General features: G+C 39.0%; 1 protein-coding gene across 2 annotated transcripts in view; it reads right to left on the bottom strand.

The window, feature by feature from the left end:
* ddb1 (damage-specific DNA binding protein 1) overlaps positions 1-21,426 on the bottom strand; it is a 58,449-nt gene that overhangs the window by 19,984 nt on the left and 17,039 nt on the right. For both annotated transcript variants that reach the window (XR_004657791.1, XM_034880678.1), the window contains exons 13-22: positions 19,081-19,259; positions 14,981-15,144; positions 11,562-11,669; positions 10,165-10,372; positions 9,352-9,447; positions 8,822-8,933; positions 7,411-7,534; positions 4,111-4,275; positions 3,490-3,584; positions 152-322 (exon numbers count right to left, since the gene is read on the bottom strand). Coding sequence is in view for 1 of the 2 variants with exons in the window: in XM_034880678.1 (XP_034736569.1) it covers positions 152-322; positions 3,490-3,584; positions 4,111-4,275; positions 7,411-7,534; positions 8,822-8,933; positions 9,352-9,447; positions 10,165-10,372; positions 11,562-11,669; positions 14,981-15,144; positions 19,081-19,259 (1,422 nt within the window). In the remaining variant the exon portion in view is untranslated. The remainder of the gene's footprint in view (positions 1-151; positions 323-3,489; positions 3,585-4,110; positions 4,276-7,410; positions 7,535-8,821; positions 8,934-9,351; positions 9,448-10,164; positions 10,373-11,561; positions 11,670-14,980; positions 15,145-19,080; positions 19,260-21,426) is intronic.

Raw genomic sequence — 21,426 nt, 5'->3', positions numbered from 1 at the left:
TGACAAAAAGGCAGACAATTGTCTTCGGTTTACATGTGCAAAATTGCTATTACAAAGGGAACATTAAATCAAATCCTATCACATCCGGACAGGATACAATCCTAAACTTGTTTGCCCTTTAGAGTTCTTGTGCTATTTTCTATTTTCTCACCTCTTCAAAGTTTCCCTCCATGGGTTTGTACGCCAGCAGCAGGACGGACCTCATCAGGTCTCCCACCAGGATGAAATCTCCTTTGGTCTTCAGGTAAAGAGCCATGATATTGTTGTAGTGGTTACACTCGGTCCTCAGCTCCTTCTCAGCCGTCCACTCGTACAGACGGACCTGAAACAACCCATCACGCTGAGTAATCCTTTGTTGTCATACAAGCTGTCAAAAGTTAGAGGATCGGCAACGCGCTCCAGCTGTATTTGATGAACTGGCTGACGTTTTAGCTCAATGTTGCTATCAATCTGAATATGATGTTTCTCAGTAAGTGTTGATTAACAGTGTGCGTTATTAGCTGCCACATTACTTGATCGGTTAACGGCCAATTACACCTACCATTAACACAATCTGCACCTTCTAACAATTTTCAATGGTTTTGTGGTGAGGGATGGAGGGTTGGAGAAGTGTCGTAGGATCTAATTACTGTTCCCTTGATGCCAGAGTGATGTTGAGAACACCTCCAAGAAGGTACTACGGCATCAAAGGTTTGGCTGCTGCCCGAGTTCAGAGCTCAGAGCTCAGCAAGGTCTGAAATAATGGCATTGGTAATGTAGCTTTCATGTTATACTTTCTTCACATGGCTTTCACATTTGTATTCTTTGATTTTCTTACCTTTTTTCCGCCCAGTGTTTTTTTTTTTAACACTATCGTTTCCCTGTTTACTTTTGTGTAAGGTTTTTCTTTGTTCTAATATTTAGTTTAACCTATTTTCTTAATTTTCATCCTTTTAATTTGAAGCACTTTAATCTTTTGAATCTTCTGAATCTTTGCATAAATGATGAAATGCATGAAATGCTTGGTCAGATTTTTGGTCTCGTCATTTTCCTATCTTTTAAAGTGACATTATGTAACTTTTTCATCTTAAAATGACAGCTTCAAACTATGTTGATGATACTCTTACTTGTAAAAGGGAGAATAATGCTCATGTCACTCCCTTTTTTCTTTGTTCTAACATTCTGTTTAACTTATTTTCTTCATTTTCATCCTTTTAATGTGATGCACTTTAGGCTGAATCTTTGCATGAATGATGCTGCACAGAATAATTTTTTTGTTTTTATAAAGTAAAATAAACATAGATCCTCCTAATTTCACTGACTATTTAGATCAATACATACCAATCTACCTCATCCAGTGACTGTCATTTAATCTATTTATTACATTTTTTTATTGTGTTGGTTGCCACAGAGAAAACCTTCACATAACAAAAAACTGTATATTTTTGCTCAGATATTTGTGGGTATGGTTACGTGCTGTTTAATTTCCTCCTCCAACGAGCTAAGGTAAAGGACAAGACGTGTGTTCATGTTTGTAAGTTAGATAAGGAGACATAGCTTGGATTAGGAAAGCTAATATGGGTTGTTGTTCTGTGTCTGTGGCTCTTGGGTTGTGTAGCTTCTCCCTGGCTCAGTGGGACATCAGCCTTAACTTAACTCGGGACAGAGCCAGGCTAGCTGTTAGCTATCGGCCAATTTTAGCAGAGTCAAACAGACTTGTGATATCTAACGCAGATACCTCAGCTGGAGATGACATTGTTGTGTAAAACCTTTTTGTTTATTTGTACTCCAGCTAGGGATTTCACAGAAGATGAGGAAAAACACAACCATATTCTTAAGGGGTACTGACATAAATATATAATTCTTGAAAGTGACAGTGATGAAGAAATAACCAGTTTTAGCCAAGAAAATGACAGAGAAAGGAGAATAAAACCCCAGTTGCCCAGGTGATGAAATTATTATTACATAATTTATGAAGGCAAATCTCTGAGGCCACTAATATCAGATCTTGTCACTAAGTTCTATTGTGTTCTGCTGAAGCTGATGTCAAAGGTCAAAATTATGAATTAGTTAACATTTGTTAACATTTGGTGTGTAATAGTGGGTTTAGAGACAAACAGTTGCTCTCTGATGCAGAGAACACAAAATAAAATACACCATAGTGAGTGATGTTCGAAATGAGATGAGTGAAATTGATTCAACGTTGACGTAGCTAAACCCAGAAATGCAAGTTTAAGTCAATTTGACTTATTACTGAATTTGAAATATTACTTAATTAATTAAATAATTAAAATAAGAATTTAATAAATTTAAAGAATCTGAGTTTTTTTAAGACCAAGCGGTTGCTTTCTCACTGTATGTCAAGTGATTTCACAGAGAAATCTATTTAGATGCTGCGCTAAAAGGAAAGTAAATCTCATCCAGAGGTTGACTTGCTGGTATAAATAAACATGTGAGGTGTTCAACTGAACATGGTGAGGGTCTACTGGACCAAACTGTTTTCTGATCTAGACAAATAACTGGAAATAAAAAAAACACTGACTGTGTGGATTTTGGTGAAAATTTAGAAAACCGACTGTATTAAACAGTCTGACTGGAACTCAATACTTTTATCTAACAACGGCATGTAATGCTTGGCCAGATTCTTGGTCTAGTCATTTTCATATCTTTTAAAGCAACATTATGTAACTTTTTCATCTTAAAATGACAGCTTCAGATCATGTTGATGATACTCTGACTTCTAAAAGGGAGACTGATGCTCATGTTGCTCCCGCAAAGTTCTCTCTCTATCTAACTGGTTGGTTACGGTTGCTGGTTGCATGGCACTTATGGCAAAACCACTGATTTTGGTGAAAGTGAAACTCAAAGTGAAACTGAAACTGACTTGTTGCTAAAGTAAAGCTAACTGTAGCTGCCGTCAACTAGTCAGTCGCTAGCCAGTCAGCCCGCTACGGACATCTCGACAGAGGCTATGAGACCATTTGAAAAAGATAGATAGACAGATGACGAGCTGGCTATGTTGCTGTTGGACTAGTAAGTAATATTAGCGGGCTTATGTCTTATGTTGTTGCACTTGCTTGGTCCTCCTGTTGGAGTTAAATAAGGAATTGAGTGATAGCCTCCCAATAGAGAAACTGGGTTATAGCAACTGTAGACTGTGTCTGGTTACATGTATCGACCTCCAGTCATACACAATCATATCAGACCTGACATTTCTTTTGACATATGAGCAGCAAACAGAAGCAGAATTGAGAAACGCTGGTATTAATCCCTGGGCCAGATGAGAGGCATATGGTCAGCGCCATCTTAATGCCTGACTCTTTTTGACAGTGAGTCTGAGGTAAAAATATAAGCTGACAATTTTACTAATTACAAAAGTGTACATGAAGCAAAGGTTATGTTCAAGCTACATGTTTCTGAAAGTCTCCAAACGTATTGTACATGAATTTAAGTGCAGTCAAAACGTCAAGTGCTTTGTACTGCGTGTCTTCATCATTAAGCACCACTTACTGTGCTGTTGATGCTGGCCAGCAGCTTTCCATTGAACTCCACCATAGAATAGACAGCTCCTTTCACCTCCTTCTCAGCCACGGTTTGCAGCTTACCTGCAAGAAAGAGAACAATGTATGTCATTCAGAGTGAAGTTAACATTATAAGTGTTACACAGTCAATGTCAACCCAAATTAGCACAGAATAGATGTTTGTGAAGTTGAGGATACAAACCGTTCAACAACTGTCAGAGATGCAAAAAGTGAAAGAGTGGGTGAGAGACTCACAATAAAGACGATGGATAAATGAAAAGATAAAAAGGAGGACACATGAAAGGCAAGCAATGCAACTTACGAGTAACAGTGTATGAAAGAAAACGAGGGGGAATCAGTAGTGCTGAGAGGAGAAAAGTCTGATATGAAGTGATAAGAAAATGATTAAGTGAGGAGGGAAACAAGAGCATGGTAGGACAAAGTGTCTGTGATTGGAAAAAAAATACACAACAGAGGGCAGGGAGGAGAAAATGAAACTGGGGGAAGGATGAAGAGAGCAGAATGATCTTTATGCAAAGACAGACAAACAAGGTTGACAAACAAGAAAAGTGTTGGTTTTCTGGAAACAGAGAGAGGAAGAGCTACTGACCGTCAGTGTAGTGGAAGACAATGATGCGTCCCTGCTTGGGCTCAGCCTCCTCTGGGTACACCATGGCGGTGCCGACGATGAAATACACCGACGGGTCTTTTCCCAGACGACATGACACCATGCTCAAAGCGTACTCACTGGGGAGGAACTGATGGGCATGGAGGACTGATAGAGATACAGAACACAAATACATTAGGAAACTGTGTGTGAGAGCAACACAATACATCTCTCTTTAAAAGGATTTTACATGTATCCGTTCTTTATCCATGACTCTCTTTTGGTGTTAGGTTTTAAACGTTTTAATTCTGTTGATCCTGGTTTATTAACAGGAGTGTTATTTTCTGGGAACATGCTATTGCGAAACAAGGGAAAGTGAGTAGTTAGTAGGGGTGGCACATAGTATGTTCAAATGTGATTTGTTATTTTTTGTCTTAAATCCACCAGCCATTTTCATATTATACCAACATTTGCAGCATCCAGAGTCTTTTTTGTAAGGTTACTAGGAACTCAGCCCAGAATAATTTTTTTGTCCCCAAAACAAGTTTCCTTTTTATTTTTAAAGAGCTATAGTCAAAAAAAAATCACAACTTTTTTATGTTTAACGTTTTCTGAGTTCTTTAAAAGACTGAGCTTTAAGCGTTCCTCTCTTTTTCTTTTTAAGGATACCATTTTTGTAAGAGCTACATTGAAGTTGGCAGTTTGATAAATGCAAGTTATTTCAATTGATATTCTGTAATATTTCAATCTTTGTGTGCTAAAAAGGCAGTATCCCGAAGAAAAAATACACATTCTCCTTTGTTTGCCAAATAAATGAAAAGCTCGCTGAAATCATCAATGTCTTCCCTCTTGCTGTATCAAAACCTCACCAGCTTTCCTAAGCGATGGTCCCAATAATGTGCTAAAGTCAAGTCAAATTCAGTGTGTTCATGATTAAATGTTTAGATATAACCATTTCTTAATAATGTATCCTACACCTAAGCTACATATAATATGCAAAACTGCATCATAAACGCTACTACTTTCTTCTGTAAGTTTTAAACATACATATAAAATAGATTTTAAAGCGCTCCCAAGCTCTCCCTTCTTTTCATTGAGTCCTCTATGTTTACAGGCTTGTGTTGATGAGCAATGTTCTACAGGTGTCAAAAAATCTGTTTGGTAATGTCCATTAGTTTTGTTTTGTCCAAAAAAAATCATGGCAGAGAATTCTGATATCAATTCTAAGCAAAATAAATCCTGATGCATATTTTTCCCGGAATCGTGCCGGCCTAGCACAGTCATTATGCATTTACAGAATTTATCTCCCTTACCCTCCTGTTAGTTGTATGCACCTTCAGGGAGGACAGCTTTAATATTTATCACCGGTGTTGCTAATTTTTCTTATCTCAAATACCTGGGGCTTAACCTCTACCTAGTCAAATGCAATGGATCACATATTCCACGACATCAAGGAATGCCGATAAATTGTGCATCCATTAAGATATTTCTGACACAGCTAATGTTGAGTACACAGAATGTAAGGCACTTAGGTGGTGTGTGACTAGAGCAGGCAGCGCTCATTAGAGACCAATCTTAACAGAAATAACTGCAGATTTCAGTGGTGTATCACTAACTGAATACCACTATGTATATGGGGCCCACATTTCTTCTCAACTACCAAAGTACCATTGTAGTTATACGTATCAATGAACTCAATGTGCATTTAAAAGCATTTAAAAGACACGACACCACTCCATAAGAATGCCTCCACATCAGATCGATGAAAATCTTGCATCTAAATGAGCAGTTATCTGATCACTTATTATTAAATTGAAGTCAGCTATGGACACAGTGGGCTGAACGAGACCCTTATTTACATATCATTAACATATAACATACTCTAATGCATGCGGGTGTGGTAACTCTTGGGGTTTTAAAGGGAAGGTTTGGCGCAGCAAAATTTGCATTGCAAAACAGAATGGAGAAAAAAAAACTGCCACAGAAGTGGCATAATGCCCAACCTGTTTAATCATCAGGCTATTCAATAAAGAGTGTGTGTGTGTGAGTGTGTGTGTGTGGTGGGGGGAATATTGAGTAATAATAGCAAATCTATAAATAACGAGTAATTATAAAAAACACATAGTTCACGAGGAAACCTTTTCAACACCAAGGGCCCTATTTTAATGATCTAAGTGCACGGCGTTAAGCGCATGGTGCAGGTGCGTTTAGGAAGTGTCCAAATCTACTTTTGCTAGTCTGAAGGGTCCGTGCACCGGGTTTAAAAGGGTTGTACTTAGTGTCTTCATTAATTCATATGTGTGTGTTTTGGTTGTAACATGCAATAAACCAGAGTGTCATCTCCCATTGCCTTTAAAAGCCAGGCGCGTTTGTACCTTGCTGCATTGCTATTAAGATGGCGGATTTGGCGCTGGTCAACAACTGTGCCAGTCTTTAACTAGCAAAAACAGGGCGTCGGGCTTTGCACTGCGCTCGGTGCAAGATAGGGCCCCAAGTGTAAAAGAATAATACTCATTTAGGAGATAAGAAATAATTAAAGATGATGACAATGTTAAAACCGATAAATACAAGCTTGAGTGGCAAAAAATTAGTGTACACCTATTTTAAGACCAGATATAGGCATATTTCACCAGGTAAAATTTCAGACTTTTTGAGGTCCTTATGAATGAAATGTTACGTATATCACAACAAATAAAACTTAAAAAACTATAATCACACATTACAGACTGGAGCATTCAGATACTTGGCAGAACGGAATGATGGCTGTCATTTGCTGGAGACCCTTCACAGCAATACATGGTACACACATGGTTCCCAAACCAAGTATCGCTAAACTCGCACCTCCCCATAGCTGAAGAATAAATTCTGTTTTGGTCTGTTGTACAATCTGAAAGAGACTCGCTCCAATAAGACAAAAGCTGATTGGCTGCAATATACATGCACGCTTTCATCATTTGGAATCGTAATCCAGCAAATGATGATTTTGACTAGTGAATGAGCACTTCAATGGACATTAAAAGTATTGTTACATGGGGTTAGACGTTTAATAACTAGAACTAGAAAATTTAAGACTTTTTAAAGTCTAAAATTTTGATTTTGACATTTAGACTTTTTCAGACCCTGTGAAAACCCTGATATAACAGCTTGATGAATAAACGTCAGGATCAGGCTGTGGAGAGAGCTTCCTGCACTGACCTGGCTATTCTCCAAGCTGAGCACTATGTTTTACCATCAGAAGCTCCATATGAAAGCACCAGCTTTGTGAGATCAAATGGAAACGTATAGTATGGCTGTCTGTCTCACCCTCAAACGTGTGCTGATCCACGACTAGCAGACTGTGAACCTCTACCTCTTCACCAAAGGAGGTCTCATGGGGAGAGGTGCTGCTGGGGAAGAGCTTGCTGGAGCTTACGCTGCTGGAGAGAGCCTGGAAGGATGTAGATTTATGAGCCGGGACAGGAAGAAATGTAGACACAAGAGAAACCTAATAAAAGTGTGTAAAGCAATTCAAATCTCGATTTCTGTGTGAGCTCAACAGCCCAGACGGCGCCATTTGAAGCACCAGATGTGCAGCATTTAAAATCAGGTAAACATGTTTCTGGCCGTCAGGTGTAAGAGGCTCTGGCTCTGTATCGTTTCCACAAAGTTCTGTGCTGCAGCAATAAATATAAGCACAAATAAAGTACACACGTGTCCCTGTGGGAGAGCTATAGAGCCAGGCTGAGTGGACACCACACATGCTGTCACTGTGAATCTGGCTGAAAAGACATTTTGGATCCCTTGATTAGAGTACATATTTCTTTTAAATCTTGACCTTACTATTTCTTTACTTAGCAGCCGAATCACCATTGGCAGTATTCCTTCAAACAAAAGACGATTATATTTAATGTAACTTTTTTTTCGTTTTGAACTTGCAACAAAAGCTACATTTAGAGTTCACTTACGAAAAAGGCCTACTGTCTTCATTCTTACTAACAACATGTCTCTCCAGTGGCAATGACGTGAAAAATGGAGATTATATTTTGTTGAATTGTGATTGCGATATATGAGCCTAGATATCGTCTTAAATTTTAGATATCATAATATCCTGATATGACAAGTGTTGTCTTTACCTGGTTTTAAAGGCTGCATTACAGCAGAGTGATGTCATTTACTGAACACACCAGACTGTTCTAGCCTTTCCATTATTTGTCTTTACCCACATAGTTATTATATTAACATAACTGATGATTGATCAAAAATCTCATCGTGTGTACATTTTATGAAAGCACCAATAGTTAATCCTATAATATTGCCACAATATCGATATTGGGGTATTTGGTCAAAAATTTCAGGATATTAGATTTTCTCCATTTCGCCTAACTCTAATTGTGATTCTAATTAAATTTTTTAGAACAAATATTTTAAAGCGGCAAAATATCAACTAAAAAAAGATAAAACCTTCAGGTAACAGCTTCAGTTATGCTACGATTCTTAGACTATGACGGTTAATTATCAAACCAGAACGCAACAGCATTGTGATTTAAATCCTGGTTTAGAAAATCGAGCTCCAATAGACCCGCTAAATCAATAACTTACAACATTTGTTGTCCTGACAAGCTTCCAGTCTCACGTTATAAATAATGTTCTTAGTCAGCACACCTGGTCAGATAAGAGTGCTAAACAAACAGCCGTTGGGTGTTTACTAGCCAAACACAACACAGAGCCACGGTACCTGAGTGCTGGCACTGGGGCGCACAGCAGATGTGGTGCCGCTCACATCCTGAATCTCCACCCTGCTGGATAGAACCCCGAAACACTGGGAAACCTCTTGGTAACAGATCCGCCTGGTGGGATGTTAACACAGGCAGAGAGAGAGAGAGAGAGAGAGAGAGAGAGAGAGACAAGGCAAAGACACTCACTGGTAAACACGAAAAGAGCAAACAAGGGTAAGCTGAACAAAAACAGGTGGCCTGGGAGATGGATTTCTGTTTTCTGATTGGATAACACAACAGTCAACCTTTTAATAATTGATTTAACAACCTTAAGTCATAGTTATTTAAATGTTTGAGCACAAAAAGAGAGAACAAAACCGTATTCTGCAGCTGTATAACAAAGCCCAAAAGGAGAATGTGGCTTGACTTAGAGCAAACAGGCAAAGTCAGTGCAAACATTAGGAACACACAGCATATTTGTAATGATGATGGATCTGAAATGTTCCATTTGAAGGTCAATTCTAACTCAATGTTTGGCAATAGGACTGACCTGGGAGACTCATAGAGGGGAACGGTTCGAATGTGGAGTTTCTGAATCTCGTCGATGGTACCGATGGTCAGAGTGCTGTTGTTGGCCAGAGCCAGACTGTCAACAATACAAGGTGCAGCATTAGTAAAGGGGAAACCAGACAAAAATGCACACACTTCCTACAACTCAAAACCAAGTTTGACTGTTTGCATTTCTGTAGTCAAAAGAGAACTAGTGGTGGATTGTAAGTACATTTACTCACATACTGTACTACACATTTGAGGTACACTACATGTCAGAGGGAAATATTGTACTTTTGACTCCACCACATTATTCTGACAGATTTAGTTACTAGTTACTTAAATTAAATAAGATGTTAGCACACAAAACACATGCAGTTTATAAAACACAATGTTTTATTCTAAATTAAACCACCTAACAACGGCCTACAAATAGAGCTGAAATAATTACACCATTAAGCCCACTACTGTTTGGATCATTTCCACTTCTCAAATGTGACACTGTTTATTGAGTATTTTTTACACTTGAAGAACACTTTCCTGATGAATAAGTACTTTTAAGTAACCTTTTCATTGCAAGACTTTTACTTACTACAATTGTTACAGTTTGGTATTAGTACTTTAACTTAAGTAAAGGATCTGAATACTTCCACCACTGCAGAGAACACAATCGAGCCAACTTTGTGTCTGCTTAATACTCAAAACAAGAGAACGTTTATGAAGTTTTGAGTTTATGAACTCTTGAAAAGCACAGAGGAAGAGAAGACAACAACTGACTGTTAAAAACACGATTAGTAAAGGTTCTGCTGCTGACCTGTCGGGATAACCCTCGGAGTTGAGTGGGCACATATAGTTGACCTCCTTGAGGTTGACGTTGGAGAAGACCAGCTTGTGGTTGGAAGAGTAGATGACAGTGGGTCGGTCGGAGCAGGCGAAGACGTTGGAAGTGGACAGGGACCTGAAGGTCCTGAGCACGGTGGGCTGAGTGCCGAGCGTGACCTTCTTACGCTCGCTCAGGGCACCTGGGGGAGGGGAGGAAGGATGGGAACACAAGTGTAAGTAGAGTTACAAAGGTTGGTGTACCAAGTGTTGTTTGGACTCACTTGCCAAGCACCTCGAGCCAATAAAGTTAGTCCTTGTGTGCAGAATATTGTGTGCATTTTTTATGCTCATAAAGCAATTCAGTGAATGCCTTGAGCCCTGCATGGAAGCATCTGTCTTCTTTGTTTCTCCACTCATTTATTCAGGTTTTTCCTTAAATTTGTGAACACATAATAGTCCCAGTAGTATTATGCATAGTTTGCATAGGCTTAACCTTTTGATGCTCTTGTATTTTGTCTTTTCTGAACACCGTAGAGTATGAGGTGATCAAAGCCAAATTAATAAGGACATTTATATGCACGCTAGTATAATGGTTAATCAAATTCAGAACAAGATAGATTAGGGAGATAGAATAAGAATAGAATAAGCAGACTATACTCATATTCCTGTGTACATAATAATGACATCCAGGTTTCTTAACACGGTTTTCAGTTTGTTCAGGAGTTTCCTTCCATGGCACTGGTCAGTTAACATATAATTTTCATTCCATTTTCATAATTGATTTGTTCAATTATAAAAGTACTAGACTAAAAATAACTTTAAAATCCACAGATTGTGTGAACAATTTTTCTCTCTTTACTTTTTTTGTAATACTTTAATTGTAATCCCTTGTGTGTCTTGACCAAGTGATGTCAATTCAGTGACATCACCCAATCTTGTGTTTGGAGACTAAACATTTTTAACAGCGAGACGTCCAACCAATGAGGGGAGTGGAGCTGAACAAAAGGCATTTTTAAGCCCTATCATAGCAAGTAGGATCATGCATTTTTGGAGCCTCTACTGCTTCCATCTTGACCAGCAATATAAGACCAAAAACAGATCTGAAACAGAGTGAACACTGACTTTACATTTGCCAGGGGGCTACAATCACCACTCCACATGATTGATGATGCTCCATAACAGCTGGATGTGTGAAAACTCCATAATTGTTGGCTTACAAGTTTCTCCACCATTACACACGTATAGTGCTGGCTTGGCAATTATGCAATTGTCCATAAAATAATCTAAAAATGTTTTCAGACAGCTGCCGGTGGTCCTGCCTGGAGGCCCTGAACAGTCTGAGAAGCTCTGCTCTAACAGTTGTAGTGATGTTTGGTGTGAAACACCTACCAGTCTGTAGGTCCAGACCAAAGTAGAAGAGCGCTCCGTCTCCTAACGCACACAGCAGGTAGTAGCTGCCTTCAAAGGTGGTCATTAGGATGGAGCGAGGGATGATCTCTGAGGACACACAGAAAAATGATTTTTTGACAATTTCATGGGTGAATACCAAAGTGATAAATGTCTGCAAAACTGTCGTCAGAAAAATCAATATAGTGTTATCCGCCAGACTGGTTGCAGGGTAAATATAAAGTCTTCTGTCTTTTCCGTTTACCAAACATCAGTTTCTCTGACTGTAGGCCAATTACATCAAAACAGCATAGGCTATAATTAAATAATTGTTGGATGACTCTCAAAGTAGCAATGTTTAAAAAGTCTGAACAATGAGACTACAGTGAGGAAAATAAGTATTTGAACACCCTGCTATTTTGCCAGTTCTCCCACACAGATGACAAATTGTCATCGTAGGTGCATGTCAACTGTGAGAGACATAATCTTTGGGAAAAAATCCAGAAATCACAATGTATTATTTTTTTACTATTTATTTGTATGATACAGCTGCAAATAAGTATTTGAACACCTGTCTATCAGCTAGAATTCTGAGCCTCAAAGACCTGTTAGTCTGCCTTCAAAATGTCCAGCTCCACTCCATTTATTATCCTAAATTAGATGCACCTGTTTGAGGTCGTTAGCTGCATAAAGACACCTGTCCACCCCATACAATCAGTAAGAATCCAACTACTAACATGGCCAAGACCAAAGAGCTGTCCAAAGACACTAGAGACAAAATTGTACACCTCCACAAGGCTGGAAAGGGCTACGGGGAAATTGCCAAGCAACTTGGTGAAATAGAGGTCCACTCTTGGAGCAATCATTAGAAAATGGAAGAAGCTAAACATGACTGACGATCTCCATCGGACTGGGGCTCAATGCAAGATCTCACCTTGAGGGGTCTCAATGATCCTAAGAAAGGTTAGAAATCAGCCCAGAACTACACGGGAGGAGCTGGTCAATTACCTGAAAAGAGCTGGGACCACCGTTTCCAAGGTTACTGTTGGTAATACACTAAGACGTCATGGTTTGAAATCCTTCATGGCACGGAAGGTTCCCCTGCTCAAACCAGCACATGTCAAGGCCCGTCTTAAGTTTGCCAATGACCATTTAGATGATCCAGAGGAGTCATGGGAGAAAGTCATGTGGTCAGATGAGACCAAAATAGAACTTGTTGGTTAGATTGCCCTGTCTGTTTTGAGCAGGCTTTATGAACAAATCAGAATTGGCATAGTTCATAGTCTAATAATCGTTTTATAACTACCGGCGCACCCTCCCACAACAACTGTAGCGTTCCCCAGACCCTCTTCCATTCAAATGCAAAAATAATATCACGGAAGGAATTGTTGGCTTTATTGCTCCGGATATGAGGCCCATTGCTGTTGTGGAGGGCTGAGATTTTAAGAACTTGTTCATATACAACGCCATCACGCAAAATTTGAGGTACTCAAAGACAAAGTTTCAAAGTTAATACAACACAGCGAGGCACTGAGCGCTGTCAGAAACGACAGACGAGTGGCATTTTAGTGCAAAACAATTAGTTCAAAAACTATTTAATATACTGCAAATACTGCGGGACAGTACAGTTAATTATTCTTGCAATTTTTTCCCGACCCTCCAAACTGCACCCCTCCATGTTTCCATGGTAATTTACATTAACTATTTTAAGTAAGCGGGCCAAAATGTTAAAACACAGACACAGGGCTGTGTTTAATTTAAAATTACATTTAAAAAAAATAAAAAAAAAACAACAACGTCAATATAATTAGTATAGTATTAAAAAAAAATCTGCTTAAATGCAACTATATATGTTGCAATGTTAAAACTCACCGCTGCCAAAGACAGAGTTGAACATAAAAAGCAATTAGAACAGCACATCAGCTTTTAATTGTAAAATGTCCTGTTCATAACTTAGTCTGCGGTCAGACTGTCCGTGTTAGGGGAGACAGCAAGGGAACTTTTTTTTTTTAATTTTTTTTTTTCAAGAGTTTGTGCACAGAGCAGCTGTCAATCAAACACATGATTGGAAATTGGGGGGAAGAGTGTGGAATTATTCTTCATGGCTGAAGCATTCTAATTGGAAAGTAAGAGCTTGTGCTGGTTCACCATGTTATGAAACTTTGTCTCCAGTGACTGCTGACTTTTTAATAAGTTTAGCCAAAGAAGTAGTACTCTACTGCATATTGAAACATTCTAAGTTTAAATACTTTTTAAGTGTCTAAATGCTGCACAAAATGCACTTGGGTCGGCACCCAAGTACTAAAAAAAGGAAGTACTTGATGGGAGATGCCATTTACATCTATTAATGAAGCCACTACTGCATCCTAGACCCATTCCTTGGACTTCTATTTTGGACTTACTAAAAGGAATAGTTTCACATTCTGTTGACTACAAAAGGAAACAAAATCTGCTTTAATTCAATTCTAAACCTCACTAACAACACGTTACATTTTGTATGTTTAAGCGGCACAAAAACAGAAACTAAAAGTCTCAATAACAATTCCCTATTTCACAGGGAGTTATGTCAGGACTATTTCTTGGCCAGGGGAAAATCCAGGAATTTACTGGTCCAAACAACAAACATAGATATAATATAATATACATAAGCTTTCGGAGGTGTTGGTAGTTGAAATTATCAACCTTTTAACAGCGCCATTGCTTACCGTTTCCCCCTATTTCTAATATGTATGCTAAGCTAAGAGGCAGCTGGCTCTGGTTTCACATTTACCGCACAGACGTGGAAAAGGTATTGACCATCTCGTCCAACTCTTAAGGATTTACTTCACGTGTCACACTTCTGTATATTTTTATCCCACTTTGTATTTCTACTACCTGTTACCACCACCTGTTCACTATTAGTAATTACCTTTTCCCCACCTAGGGACAACTCTATTTAAATTTTCTCCTCCAATGCAACTGCTTCCACCTCAATTGGTTCATGGATAGGTTGAAATAGATTTTTTTTTTAAACTCATTTAATTACCAATTTATTTGTATTTACTACGTTTAACAGCGTCAATAACAATGTATTAACCGGTTCTCTTTAATGTGTATTTTTTCATCATTGTCCAGCCCACGCTGGTTGGGCTTGATAACCCATCAATAATATTTCATTTTTTATATGATTTCACGTAGCAAATAAGACACTGGTTGATAATTACAAGTACATACCCAAAATAAAATGGTTACTATTCCTAAAGCTTTTTTAATTGAAGTCAGCTTTTGTGTGTCTGTGAAACCCATTGAAAGATTGTATGTGTTATTGGGTTTGAAATAAACTAACTCCACTTGACAATGTGTGTGTACCTATCTCTCTCCACAAGACAGTGACAGCTTATCTTTTCTCCTTTCAGTTGCAACCTGCCCCTCTTTTCTCTTACCTCCGCCGAGCATTTCCTTGTGCAGGGCTGTAAAGCAGGGCAGTTTGAGCACACGGGCTGAGATGTCAGTCCAGAGTCCCACAGCACAGAGCGGTGATTCACCACCACCCTCCCCCAGAGGTGTGATGTCCAGGCAGGCCACCTCATGCTCCATCTCCATGGTACTAAGGAAGGTGTAAAGGAAGGCGTATTGTAAGATAAACAGTAGCAAGCTGCCCTCCACATTGTGCATGACACAGCGGAACAACATGACCAATGGCGTTAATGTGTTGGTGACAAAGAGCATAGGCTCAAACAGATTGTTTTTTTCTCATGTGAAATGCAAATGGTCATCTGTGAGATCCCACATTTCTTATGTTGCCAGGTGACCATTCTTTTCCGATAAAGCTGGTGGTATCTCATACAATGTGACAGGCAACAAGATTTTTGTCTCAAAGATCAGTTGACAGCTGCCTTTTTTTGGTCATTAGTAGCCCCTCAGATTTTTGCTCTCTTATTTAAGATGTGTTGTGTGCAGGAATAACAGGTCTTAGCGAAAACTTCTGGACAAATGGTTGCATCCATCAATAGGTCAGTGTTGTTCTGGGGAATTAATCAGAGCAATCACATCTTTAACACTCTATTTGTCTTAACTCGTCTAAATGATGACACACAATTTGCCATTCTGTTCACAATGAAGCTACTACAGTGGCCCTACTACGCCATTTAAAATTTAGTTTGAATAATTTATGGCAATGTTGGATTTTTACATCAATATGATGAAATGTCTTGATTTGTCAGGTATTTACTTCACTAGATTAGGACAAAACAATCTTTTCTGCCAGGTTATTTTATCCACAAAATTTACAGTACCATAAAATATATCAATATTGCAATATAAAATGTATTACAGTACATATCCCGTAATAAGGGATTTTATCCATACTTCCGATATGCTTAATATGATAAAAAAAAGAGGTAAAGTACTATTTACAGATTTATGCGACTCACAAAGCAAACCAGCAGTTTATTGATGTAGGCCACACATTATTTCACAGCTCTGGTGAGACACTTCAATCTCCTTCACTGTTCCTCTGTTAGAACACTCTCAGGGCTCCAAACAAACACTTTGTGCTTTGAGTGGGCCTGGAGGTCATTTTTACAAGCTATGACTTTCTCTGAACAAAAAAAATGTATCCTCTACCTTTTTAAACTACTGTAAAAATAGTGACTCAAAGCAGTTTTATTGCAGTAGTGGCACAAAGTCAGCCACAAGGGTAAACCACAGCAGCAATGTGAAAGAATATTATAAAATGTACTGGAAAAGGAGGTTGCACCTCAACAAAAGGATTCTCAGTGGAGTGCTAAACCCAGAATCCAATGAGCATGTTCCAAATTCAAATATCCAAGTCGAGGACAATGAAATATTCACATTTCTCTACCTAAAATGTAAGACCCTAAAGTTCTACTGCACCATTCACATTGAAATTTAAAATGCTATAAAAATCCCTCCTCACAAACATTACAGTGTGTGATAGTACAGGAATACAATAACATTTAACTGTGAGGTTTGTAAATTACTGGGGATAAAACATTGATGTTTGATTAATTCAACTTACAAACAGCAGCTCAGTATTGTGTGTGTGTATAATATTCTCACACACACACACACACACACACACACACACACACACACACACACACACACACACACACACACACACACACACACACACACACACACACACACACACACACACACACACACACACACACACACACACACACACACACACACACACACACACACACACACACACACACACACACGCCTATGCCTATGCCTATGCCTATGCCTATGCCTATGCCTATGCCTATTTACTGAAGGCATCAAAACTATGAATGAACACATATGGAATTATTTACTAAAAGTGTGAAATAACTGAAAACATGTCTTATATTCTGGTTTCTTCAAAATAGCCACCCTTTGCTCTGATCACTGCTTTACAGGTGCTCTTCAGGTAGTCACCTGAAATGGTTTCCCAACAGTCTTGAAGGAGTTCCCAGAGATGCTCAGCACTTGTTGGCCCTTTTGCCTTCACTCTGCGGTCCAGCTCTCCCTAAACCATCTTGATTGGGTTCAGGTCCGGTGACTGTGGGGGCGCAGCACCCCATCAGTCTACTTCTTGGTCAAATAGCCCTTACACAGCCTGAAGGTGTGTTTGGGGTCATTGTCCTGTTGAAAAATAATTGAGGGTCCAACTATACGCAAACCGGATGGGATGGCATGTCGCTGCAGGATGCTGTGGTAGCCATGCTGGTTCATTATGCCTTCAATTTTGAATAAATCCCAACAGTGTCACCAGTAATGCTCCCCACACCATCACACCTCCTCCTCCATGCTTCACGGTGGGAACCAGGCATGTAGAATATGTCCGGTCACCTTTTCTGCGTCGCACAAAGACACGGCGGTTGCGACAAAAGATCTGAAATTTGGACTCATCAGCCCATAGCACAGATTTCCACTGGTCTAACGTCCATTCCTTGTGTTTCTCGGCCCAAAAAGTCTCTTCTGCTTGTTGCCTCTCCTTAGCAGTTGTTTCCTAGCTGCTGTTTGACCATGAAGGCCTGATTCATGCATTCTGCTCTCAACAGTTGTTCTAGAGATGTGTCTTCTGCTAGAACTCTGTGTGACATTCATCTGCTCTCCAATCTAAGTTGCTGTTAACTTGCGATTTCTGAGGCTGGCGCCTCGGATGACTGACCGTCATTTCTTAAAGTAATGATGAAAGTTTCTCTTTACTTAGTTGCTTGGTTCTTGCCATAATATGAATTCTAACAGTTGTCCAATAGGGCTGTTGGCTGTGTATCAACCTGACTTCTGCACAACACAACTGATGGTCCCAACCTCATTAATAAGGCAAAAAATTCCCCTAATTAACCCTGACAAGGCACACCTGTGAAGTGAAAACCATTTCAGGTGACTACCTCATGAAGCTCATTGAGAGAACACCAAGGGTTTGCAGCACTGTCAAAAAGGGAAGGGTGGCTACTTTGAAAACACTAGAATATAAGACGATGTTTTCAGTTCACACTTTTTTGTCAAGGACATAATTCCACACGTGTTCATTCATAGTTTTGATGCCTTCAGTGATAATCTAAAAGGTAAATAGTCATGAAAATAAAGAAAACGCATTAGATAAGAAGGTGGTTCCAAACTTTTGGCCTGTATTGTGTGTGTGTTTATGTGTGTGTGTGTGTGTGTATATATATATATATATATATATATATATATATATATATATATATATATATATATATGCATGCATATATATGCAACACTCCTTTCTGTAATATCATATTACATATTAACTGTTAATTTAACCTGCAACTCTATTAGTTTGGCTACTTTATTAATAATGGTCAATTAGAGTACAAAATCTTGGATTGATTAAGGGCCTCTGAAGCTGATTATGTTACCTAAAAATTAAGGTACTGGCACACTAAAGGGCATCTTTATTAAGATCACAGCCAGGGGATAACTGAAAGAATTTTTTTTCTTTTTATTATTCTTAAGCTTTTCTGAATTTGCAAGCTGACCCAGTTTATAGGCATCGCACCATCAAACCCACAGACAGACACGCCGGGGTTTATATGAATTGTTTGACATTTTGAGGAATAGGCTTATGCCCTTTCCTGCCGAAACTTAGATAAGATGGCCGATGCCAATCTTGTGTCTGTACGGTAAATATGTAGGGTATATAAGTATATGGTTATCTTCTTCTGTTCTCAACCTTCTTATCTTACTCTCACCAAGAAAGGGAATCAGTGTATTTCCCTTAATGTCAAACGATTTAAAGCAAGTGGTAGATGTTGATCTTTCTGTAATGTCATACCAGGAGATCTCCAGAGATCCAGGAAGGTAGCAATATACAGTAGATGTATATATAATGTTGTGTAGATTTTATAAAGAAGAAGCTCTGGATATGATTCAAAGTGCTTATAGCATGGCCGTGATCAAGTGTGTTTGTAATATAAGAGGTAAGGTGCATGTCAAATACCGCCTAAATATCAGTAAACTGGCAATGGGAGTATCCCTTGTGTCTGTATCCATGCCCTACCTGATCTGTTTGAGCTCTCCAGCCAGGATCTGCAGGTAGTAGAGGGCTCGGCCCACAGCAAGCACCACCTGAGTGTGGTTACAGGCAGCCACGCTGATGTTCCTGCCCTGTGGCTCCTTCCATTCACTCACTAATGCCTTGCTCTCCTGGAGCACCAGGCGCACAGAGCCTGACGTGATCTGCAGACACACACAGTTTTTTTTAATGTTCTTTTGCATAGTATTTCTGGGACGTGATAGGAAGGATGCTGTGGAGACTTGGAGCAAATCTCGTTTATATGTGGTTATGTGCCATGTTTGTTAATGCACTTTTTAGTGACTGAAAAGAAATGATTCATGGCAAAGAGAACTTTTCTACAATTAACAAATGTGATGAAGTTGAGGGAAGATAAATTACTTTCCATTTAATGGTCAGAAAGTTATTTAACATACCGGTAAGGTGCATGTATCAGTTCCTTGGGTCGTGAGATGTTTAAAAACAATTTCAACAATTCTGATGGAGATAATACAGAAGTTTAAGATCAAATAAAATGAACGCTGCACTGACGTTTTTCCCACTAGAACCCGTTATTTCAAGACGTATACTATATTAATGGAAAATACAACAGTTCAAACACAACACAAATGGAGTGATTTGAATGAGGGATACATTTTATTCCAGAAATCCCTTTCATAAAACATCAAAATAAGATATTTGTGTTTTCAAGACGCATTACTATAACTGTATTTGTATCAAAGAATCTTGTGAATAGCTAGTAAAGGTCCCTCGGGTTAAAGAGAATTACAAATTGAATATTACAATTTGAATAGAGCCTTGAAGAAGCAAGACAAGACAAAAAAAAAGAGAAAGAAAAGGGCTGAAGACGCTTCCTTAACAGATCGCAGCAGGTACAACAGGCAGACTATAAATGGAGGTGTTGCACTGCTGGGGAGCACACAACATATGGAGATGTAAGAGCGTGAATGAATGTGAAAATACAGCATATTATCGAGAAGGAATCATGAGTCCTTGAAAAGCAGTTATGAAGACCATATTGTTGCAGTTTTGTTTATGTTTGCTCCCTCTCATTGTTTTGGTCACTTTGTCCAACATTTTAAATCACTCTTTCTGACATTTTCCCAATGTTTGACACTTTTTCAATGTTTTTAACGCTGTTTTAAGAGCTGTTGCACTAAAAAAAATTAAATATCATTTCACAGTGGGGCAAAATCATTAAACCCAGTTCAGACCAAAGATTCAAGACAAAACGAGTTGAAAATTACAACTTCTTGTATCTTGTCGGTCTTCAATGTTTGGAAACCAGCCAGTTCACACCAATTCTACAAGACGGGACAGTGTATCATGTCCATAGCAACAACTCTTTGTACTTCTCTCCATTTCCCACATTCAGGCTTGTTTTGTAGCTGGATACATCATTTGAAATATAAATGTGGACAATGGTATTGATAGTAAAAATGCTTGCTACAATTGAATTTCTAGTAATGAAACGTTTTATTTCTCTGATTCAGCCAGATTAAGTCGAGCGGACACGGGCCAGTTCACACTGCTGCAACTTTTCCCTTTGATGCTCTAAAACGGTTGCATCTCGTCACTAATCTTTAATCTTAACCGGGCTTTAGGATTTATTCTCAGGAACCTGGACTGGCTAACACTGCCATCCCTAATACTTCAACGGTTCAAAATGAAATTTGTAACCCAAGAACAACTACTCCAAAGACAACTACTGTGCAGGCAACACAACTATTGCTTTGGAGTTGTGTTTATGGCCAATTATTAAACCCTGTAGCTATTGGTCTTTTAGCTCTGGTTTGGTCTCCAACTCGCCCTGAGAAGAATATCTGGGTCTTTCTAGATGCTCAGCATTGGTCACAGAGCACTTCTTTAGATTTTTGCAATTTCGTGCTAGGCAGGTATGCACAGTCGGCTTGTTGGCTATGCTGCCTACAGTTTTGTATTGAAGGGTTAATTAAAGCAGCAAAGCTCAATTACACAGACTATGTGTGGGATGGAGGAACAAACTAATGAGCCTAACCGAGGCTAAAAGCAGCCAATAACTGTAGCGTCAGGTATTCATTCTTATTGGGTTTAGCATTTTGAGCAACCCTTTCATGTAACAAACCCGCTGAAAATTGGCACAGTCTCTGTGTTCCTGCTTTCAGTCCATTCATTTGAGTGACCAACAATGTCCACCACAGTGTCATTTTTGATAAAACCACTGAAAGCCAAAGGAAAACGTTACTCTAGTGCCAGTTTAAGTGCAACTACCAACTTCATTTTCAATGACTGTCTTTGCCAGAAAGCATGAGAAAGTAGAAAAAGCTGAAAACACATGCTATAAACTTCTTT

The sequence above is a fragment of the Etheostoma cragini genome, chromosome 1, assembly GCF_013103735.1.
Source record: "Etheostoma cragini isolate CJK2018 chromosome 1, CSU_Ecrag_1.0, whole genome shotgun sequence".
Lineage (NCBI taxonomy): Eukaryota > Metazoa > Chordata > Actinopteri > Perciformes > Percidae > Etheostoma > Etheostoma cragini.
Note: the sequence above shows the minus strand (reverse complement) of the source record. Positions and strands in the feature narration are given on the sequence as shown.